The 9,417-nt window shown below is 31.7% G+C and overlaps 1 protein-coding gene across 1 annotated transcript; it reads right to left on the bottom strand.

Annotated features, from left to right (window-relative positions):
* Positions 1-1,788: 1,788 nt before the first annotated feature.
* LOC137923429 (uncharacterized) lies at positions 1,789-6,476 on the bottom strand. Its single transcript, XM_068766679.1, has 5 exons — positions 6,249-6,476; positions 5,152-5,343; positions 4,481-4,625; positions 2,229-2,362; positions 1,789-2,069 (listed from the first exon to the last, which is right to left on the bottom strand). Exons 1-5 carry the CDS (start codon positions 6,303-6,305, stop codon positions 1,854-1,856), a joined length of 744 nt encoding a protein of 247 aa, XP_068622780.1. The 5' UTR covers positions 6,306-6,476; the 3' UTR covers positions 1,789-1,853.
* Between the last annotated feature and the right edge of the window lie 2,941 nt (positions 6,477-9,417).

Raw genomic sequence — 9,417 nt, 5'->3', positions numbered from 1 at the left:
ATTATTTGCTTTAATTTCTTGTAAGCAAAGACATCCATAGCTTATCGCCGCCTACCCGTTAAGTGGTGTTCGCCGCCCGCTGGGTCCCGTGACGCTTTGAACCCGATCACCTCATTAGTTCAAGTTAGTTGCTCTTGCCATATGTACATATCAAACTACGCATACTCCGTTCAGTTTCTAAACAACCTCTGAACCGACAACATCCTTTAAAAGAGTTTTTGTAAAACAGTCTTGCTACACTAAGATGATTATGTTGTTCGAGCTATGGTGACGGAAGCATACAAGGACGCGATAGCGGCATCCTGCGGGCGGCCGTGGCCCTAATGATTACACGACGCGTGCGCACCTATCAGCCATCTGTATGCAAATTAGTTTCACTTCAGGTGTTACAATTCAGTACAACGGTGAACGTTAATTTTAACAGAGCTTAAAACGATATACAAATGTTTAGAATGATGCGAAGTCGGAAGGGTCAAGCGGCGAGCGAGGCCGATATACACAGGGAACCGACTTTCACGAGCCGCACCAATGTGAATGTTTCACGACTCCGAGTACGTCGCGGTTCCAGCTTGACAGACTTGGACAAGCTTCGGTACGGTTGCGGCTCAAGTGGCGGCGGTTCCATCGGCGACCTGATGAATATGTTCAGTGGTAGTGCAAACTCGGTCGGCAGTGACAGTCTAGTAGCTCGGACTATGCCCTTGGAGACTGTTAGGAGAAATGTCCCTCCGGTATCCACACCACCTCCGCACCCACCGCCCTCACCTCTCATACATACTTCGAGACCCGTAGGCCCACTGACGATGGCCCAAAGGACTATGAGATTTAGTCGACTCCTAAAGTACCAGCCCTGTTCAACGGATGTCATTATAATATTGGTGAGTTATAATTTAATTTCATTGCTAACACATACGTTTCTCAAACAAAGAAATTCGAGATGTAATGAAACGCAAACGGATTATTTTCATAACATTTTTCGATTATGGGAAAAAATAGCGACTGCGATATTGTTTATAAACTTCAAGAGAATGTTTTGATTCGCGGTCGAAACTTTTTGTGGGAACTAAATTTTCCGTAAAACTTGTAGATAGACATTGTGGTTTTTAGAAGTAAAATGTGATTGTTAAATAATTCATTACTATTTATATTTTGCGCGTTTTATTCATACGTACCTAAAACATATAATTTACTTCTGTAAATATGTTTTTTGTCATATCTGAATCGATTTATTTTGTTAAACTCTTCATCTTAATCGGTTTAAAAGTATAATAGTCGAAAATTTCATTTAAAATTTTGTCTATATGGAAAGCCGTATACATGTATGTAATTATAAAGCTAGCTTAACTACTAAAATATACAGTTTTGTAGTCATATATGTAACCAGCGCTGAAAGTAATATTGTGGTGAAATTCCACATAAAGTACGTTCTTGTATAAAATATATTTGTTTATATCTGCGCTGCAATGTTTCTCGAAGTGTCATGAAATTCAGCGGTTGCATTTATTTAAATGTCAGAGACCTATTTACATGAGAAGCATCAGAGAGCTGAGAGCATTTTTCACGGAGGGAATAATAAATAGTTGGCTTATTTAAAATCTTAACATTTATTTTGCGACATAATCAAAGATGTTACATTTTTTTAATTACCGTTATGTATAAGATATATCGATGGAAGATCGCGACAGATATACATATATTCTAAATATAATTCTTACGTTAATTTCCTAAATTAATATTACAGTAAAAATTCTTTGTAAATCACGGTTCAATTCGAGATTAACAAAATTTACTTAATTATTGATTAGTTTGTACAAGATTAGTTACACTATCAATTTTTTTCCTTATAAATCTTTCTACGCATACTTCTTCATAAACTTCAACAAATATTTGAGTTTAGGCATTTCAATGTTGTGAATGCATCTGTTAAAGTCACCAATTACTTTGACTGAATGGGTCATCATTCTTGAAATTATATCTTTTAGACAGACGCTCAAATCTGACACTTCTTTAAAGCCGTGAATAGCTATTTCAGCCATAACAACTGGAAAAGGTGACGTTTCGTACAGGAACTGAAAGAAAACATAAAAAGTAAATGTCTGTTCAAAGAACAATCAAATATTAACGAGAATAGTTGTAAAATTTCTTCCCGGTAAAATTACATTGGAAAAAGATATAATTTCTTTTCATTACATAAAAAGATACATTCATAATTATCTTTCAATACTTACAACTGTCCTCTCAAGATCTTGACTCTCGTGCGAACAATTTCCCCCGACCTGCTGCTGTTTTTGACATTCGAATAACTTAGACGCCGAATATTTCTTCAAATTTTCCAAAGTTTCGAAATGTACTTGCAATTTCTCTGCAATAAATATTGGAAGCGAAGACTGTTTGTATGAACTATGATTATTATCTCTTGTGCAAAAGTACTGATACACCATTTTCGTTAAATTACGCTTGTACACTATAAACAAGCCTACTTTACAAATAGCGGACTCCAATAATCTTATAAATGCTAATTTAAAAATACATAAAATGATCTACATAAAGAAATTAATCGATAAATGTGTTGCTAAACATAACACACGAGATATTATTTGACACGAAGAAGGTTCTTACAGATAAAAATAATGTAAGAACTAAAAGGAAAACAATAAATAAAAAAAAATCCTTTTCCCAAATAAATACACTACAATTTAACTGCAACATTCGAAATGTATAAATAAAAAAAACATATCGTCGTATATAAACGTCGTATTCAGATATATTAATAACTAAAGTGTTTATTCCGAACAACCTTCGACTTTTGTCTAAATTAGGTTGGTCTTTTAACTAAATTATGTGCATTATTGTTACAGTGTTTTTGCAATATCGTTTTATTTTTTCAAAATCGATTATTCAAACATTTGTTTTATAATGTTTTATACCATATTTTTTATTCTTAAACTGCTATTTATTATCTGTATCGATGAAAAACTTATATAAACTTGACAAGAACTTAAGTAAATAAAAGGGAACGTAGTTATCATTTTCCTACCCCATCCATTAAACAACGATTAGAAAATTTTGATAGAAGTATTCGATCACCATTAACCTGTTCCGATAAGCAAATTATCTAATCACATTTTACCGATCGTGTTTATTTCAGACGCATAAAGTTCACCATCCATGCATAACATTTCATTGTAAACCTCGAGAGAAATTAATATTGAAATTGTACATCGGAGCTCATAACATCGACCTTAGTAGAAAAGTTAAAAAAAAGTTTAATTAACTTATTCCTTCTCAAAGTTTGGACTGTTTATTAAATAAAGAAAATTTTATTAGTTATTTATTGCGGTATAACAAGACACGAAAATTATATGTTATTTGGATGTTATAAATTTTAATTGCAATAAATATTTTAAGACGTAATTAGACAGGGTGGTTGTAAGCCTTCCACTAAGTGGACTGATGACATTTAAGTTAAGGTAGCGAGAAGTCGCTGGATGCGGGCGGCGCAAGACCGGGTATGGTGGCGATATTTGAAGGTCTACGATTTGCAGTGGGCATCTATAGGCTGATAATGAAATTTCATAAGAAAAGTGGTCACTTGTGAACTAAATTATACATTTATTATGTCTATTAAGACCGCCCAAGAATCTGTTACTTAATTATTATTGTATAACAGACGGATAGTTTTGTATACAACTTATACTGTTAGAAACGGAATCGAACAAAGTAAACAAGGAAGACCGTTCCAAAATAACGCAAAGCTTGTATGTAGGTTAACAATGATACTTTGCCTTCTGAAGTTTACAAGCACAGTGTATACGTAATAAGCAAATCTAGCAGAGTATAAACGGTAGCGCAGGACCATGTGGTTTCAAAATCAATTTTCAAACTTAGGGCGTTGTAATAAGACTCAATATACAATGTATGTACGGATAAATCTAAAATTGGGTTGACGTAAAATCTTATGGTTTAATAGCCCATTCTTACCGGAAAGTACCTTCATATATTCGGTGATATCGGTTTTTATGGTAATTTCAATTTTGTGAAAACGTTAACTGATAAGAAAAATTATTAATGTCGAGGTTTAAGTACAAATTTTGGCTACGACATCTTATAAATGTCATCAGATGAGACTGAGTTCGAGCTGTTATCATTTCTATGTCTAATAAGAGTTTCTTGGTCAGTTCATGCCCAATAAAAATGTATTTTACATATTCTGCGAGTGTTAGTAATAAGCCTTCAACCAAGTTAAAGTCTGAAAACCGTTTTAATTAAAAAAAAAGAAGATTTGAGTCCAATGGGCAGAAGAATCATCGTAGCTTCATTCTTTGAACATTATGCAGTAGTTTAAGTAATTACGTATTTAGTTTCTCATCTAAACTTACATTTGTGGATATATTATATTCTGTGTTTAAGTCTGTATTTATTAGAAGTTAGATAAGGAGTATAGAGTCTAACATGAATATATTCAAGTGCATATTCTTACCTGGCAACCTTTGTACTCTTTGGTATCCCAGAGCAAGGCACAGCGTAACATTTTCATCCGCTAATTGTAGATTTTCACCCAAAAGCTTCACAATGCTTTCCTTACAGTAGGTTCCATTACGCGGTTTGCGGTCATGTATTATTATCTAAAACATTTGCCTTTATAATTTTACTGTAAATAATTTCTATTTCTCTTGCCTCACACATACTGGTCAATCTTCGTAATTGGAAACAGCGGCTCTTGTTCTAGTTTGTAGTTTGCAACTTCAATGGCTAACATCATTGTCAAAGTTGGAAGTTTTCCTTGCCTCGGTTCTCCCAAACTTCAGCACATAAGCAACCGGTTATACAATGTTTCTAATTGCTATCTAACGTTATATCAACACAAAGTTAATTAACTGTTTAAAATGTATTTGATAAACATATTTTATGAAATTTAGTTTTTAAACATTGCTTAGGTATAATTATTATATTTACATACCCAAGCAGTATTAAAAAAATATGGGGAGTGTGTTTGTCTGGTGTTACCTACAACATACTCTCTATATTTTGTTGGTTTGTCCAGCTGATGGTCCTGTTTGATAATACCGGCATACTTTCTACTTTAAGCATTTTAACTAGATTTAAGGTTACTCGTAAAATAAATTAAAAGTATTATTAGAAAAAAATTACCTGAAAGTATAAAGAAATTTGTTCAAGATACACTGTCATGTAGTTAATAGCTTTGTCGGCTTCATTTTTCATTAGTAGTTTAATTTGTGACACTAGAGTATCCATGTCTTCACGTGACTTCTGTGTTCGTACTTGTATGTCCGCTATCAACGTTCGGTATCCATTTATAAGGTTGTCTTGAAAGTCAGTAGTCTGTAAAATTAAACGAAAATAGAAAATAATGATGTTAATAATGATGGCAGAAATAATGATGTTATTTCAGCCCTAGGACGTTCACTACTAGACAAGCCGATCCCCTGTAAATTTCCAATAACACCGAACACAATATTGTCCATTTATATAAATAATTCGTAAAATTCATAAACAATAGTATTTTTACACCTATAAGAATATCATCTTATATCTTTGAATATTCTAATACAAACATATATATTTGTTTCTCATGTGGTATAGATATTTAGTAGATCAACAATAAATCCGCGTAAAAATGTCTGTTGTAAAGAAAAGAAAATAGGTGATTAAAACGGCTTATCGAATGTTTCAATCTCTTATATCTTTGAGAGTTTGTGCAAGTCTATTTTGCCGCAGGGATAACTTTATACCTGCGGTTAATGATACAAATCAAAGACGTTAGGGATTAATGAATCCTGAATAGCAGTCTAAATTATCGTTGAAAGACAATTACTAAACTATATCTATTTGATTTGTTATGATACTTTTAAACGACCTTCTTAGACCCATAAGTAATTATTTTAGTCTTTAGTAGTATTTTAGATACTAATCGAGATAATTTTGATATTTATTAGTGCCTAGGACCTAAATTTAACAATGAGTTAAACACAACAGTTTGCGATAAGTATCACTATTATCGTCATCATCATTTCAGCTGTACAACGTCTACTGCTGAATAAAGGCTTCTCCTGTAGATTTCAAATAGGACCAGTTAGAAATGAACTGCATCTAGCGTCGTCATACGTAATATTACACCTAGTATAATAAACATAAAGGCTTAGTTAAAATTACTACAACGTGAGAAACAACGATAGAAATATTTTAAATACAATTTGTTTGTAATTAAGACATTAAATTCAACTCACCTGTAAAGTAATGGCGAGAAGAGCGGAGACAAAAGCTAGCAACACTTTACGATTCATTTCCGTTCTTTAATGCCACATCACATTTCAACTTCTCAATGCTAACATCCTACTGGAAATTCCGGTAATTGTTTCTTAAATGTAAAACTAATATGGATGCAAATTTTTAATTTGACAAAATTAAAAATAAAATTCCAAAGAAAACAATTTTAAAAATCTGTTCTCGTTATGGCTAAAGGTAAAAATAACACAAGTTTCTTCATCGATGCTGTTTCCGCGAAAATTGCCGTTCAACTGATTGCTCAAAAGCGGGAACTATTGTTTTGCCTCCTAACGTTGATTGTTATGAGTACGTTCCAAATTCAATCGACGATTATCACCACTTCGTCTGCTGCAATGGTTTATAGCTCGATTTAACCGTTCAACGTTAACTCATACGTTTTTTATTTACAAAGTAAATATTTTATGTTGTGAAATATTGTCAATGGACTGACCCATCTCATTGACAAAATTGAAATGTAATTGTTTGATTTAAATATGTATTGTTTTGACATTCATGCTGATCTTTTGTATTGACAGTTAATCATCCGGTTGCGGATCTCTTTGTTTGCGATCTCCGACGAACAGGTGACAAGGCATTCTTTCGAGATGTTTGTCTGTTGCTATTTATAATGTTTGTTTATGTAGTTTCGCCAGACAAGTTTTATATACCTTGTATTGCACCTTCGTCGTTCCCTGATTATATAGTTAAAAAATTTTTGTCTGTGTTGTTCGTATGCCATTATTAAACAAATTTTAGCTTAGTTAAGTTTTTAAATAAAAAAATGTGTAAGTAAGAGAACGATCACAACATCAAAGAAGAGAAAAATATTATTTTACAATTCTTTAATTAAAGGCTATTTATCACAAAAGCATTATGTGATATTTATTACAAATTTACGTCAGCGTGCAATGCTGGTAGGTTAGTGGAGGAGGACTGTAGTTAACGGTTGCTGGTTACAGGTTCGATTAACCCAATATGTTAGTTATCACCTCCATTAAAACAGATGTTAATTTATGAAATATTCCCTGACGGTTGTAGGTGGCTCGCTCTACTATATGTAGATATGGTTCTATGAAAACAATTCGTGGTGATTTTAAAGATAAAAAATTATCGCAAATTTTTTTAACATTAAAATGTGTAGTTTGAAAATAAGCATTTTGTGATGAATGTCCCCTTAACTCCCCTTACGGATAATATAAAATAAAATTCTTTTCTTAGCTGACTTTTATTTAAAAATATAAATGTTTTTACATAATTTCAAGTCTCTATACATTATGGTTCCAGAGATATTGTGATGAGCCAGTGCTTTAGCGGAAGTCTTATAATTTACAAGAATGTATTGAAAAACCGAAAGCTACGTAAAATATTGCTTAACGGTATTACCCGTATATCTATTAGCAATAAAGTTGAAATGGAAATGTGGAACCCAACTAATTCTTTGGGACTTTTGGTACTACAGTTCCGTGCCATCTCTATGAGAAGTGGCTTGTGTATCAACTATTGAAAACATTAAGATTTTGTAAAACATCTAAACACATGTAATTCAATAGATAAATCCTGCTGGTCTAGTCTTAGGGTCAATGTGATACGTTTTAACAAATAAATATTTTAAAAATTTCAGTTTAAGTATTTTTAATTTTTTGTGAAATTTACAAATTTTTAATTAAGGTTTTAAAAACGTATTAACAGGTTCCATTTCGGTAAGTCATAAACTAATATATTGATCTATTATGTGTGTTAAGCTAGAATTTAATGAAATGAAAAATAATTAAAAAGTATTCCAGCCAGTCAGAAATGTTCCTATTTTAAATATTTAATATGAGTAGTTGCTTGTTTCTTGGTGCGAAGATTTGATATATAGCTTGTCCTACTAACGTATTGCTAGATGTCGATAAAATTATATTTTTAATTATGTGTGTCCGATATGAGACGTTCTCTGACGGTATAAAAGGTATAAATAATATGGCTTCTAACAACAAGGGTTATCTCAATATTACAACTTTTAACAGCTATTGCATTGTTAAGTTTACATGCAAATGAAAGATGAAATCTCGTTAGCCAAGTTATTTCACAATCTGCAGAGCGCTTTGAAATTAAAAGCAATTATGTCAATAGCGGCAATGCAGTATTATGCATCTAGTCAACTCCATTAAAAGTGTAATAAAATACAACAACGTTGTCGGGTTTTTATTTTAATAGTTAATTGTTACTTTGACTGTATATTTGATTAATGTTAATGATAATTTGCTTCATAAATTCTATATATATATGAAAACTACTTAGAATGAAGAAATAAATAAGTATAATATAAACATAACAAAAGTGTATAATAAAATAAGCGAATATATGAACATTTCTGTGTAAAGTATAAACTCTGCGTACATGTTTGATCCAGTAGCGCCATCTATTAGTAGATACAAAACTTTCTAAGTTGTCAAGCGTTGTCGTATTTTAATCGTTTGTATGACAGATGGAGCACAGATGTTGTAAAAATTATGTTTAGTTGTTTTTTTTTTAAATAATTATACTACTTATATTTTACTGTTGTAGAAAAAATATAGATTAGGTAACAGGATTTTCAGGTTGTAGATTGTTGATATATATATATATATTCGTTTTCTATATTCAACCTGAAAATTTTACTAAAATTATTTAAACATATTACAAGGTGTTTTATGGTATTTAAGTAATTTTTCAGTGTGATTTTTGGGAATACATCGAATTGTTTTTAGTAAAATATCTCTTTAATTCACCCAGATTTCTTACCAACATAATAATATATAAGGAAAGCGAATAACGAAATTAATTTAGAATGTGTAGAAAAAAACATATTTCTTTTGATGTTAAAGATTTTTGGACATAACGTCTTGCACAGCTTAATTTTTATTTAAATCAAATTTGTATGATAATTCAGGGCAGCGTCAGTTGTTTTACAGCAATTAATAATCCTTGTATAATGTTAGTAGTTTACTATGAACTTTAACGCTTTACTATAAACATTAAATCATTCTAGAGCTGCATTGGCAACGAAAGCTTTTAAATCCTTTTGTAATTAATTTCGCGCACTCGGTAATTTTATGACTAACACATTGTTGCCTTCGAATGCATATTTGTATACGTCGACATTAT

The sequence above is a fragment of the Battus philenor genome, unplaced genomic scaffold (assembly GCF_028537555.1).
Source record: "Battus philenor isolate CCGP_79_NKW_IND1 unplaced genomic scaffold, ilBatPhil1.0.hap1 SCAF_21, whole genome shotgun sequence".
Classification (NCBI taxonomy): domain Eukaryota; kingdom Metazoa; phylum Arthropoda; class Insecta; order Lepidoptera; family Papilionidae; genus Battus; species Battus philenor.
This window is presented reverse-complemented; position numbering and strand designations above follow the sequence as displayed.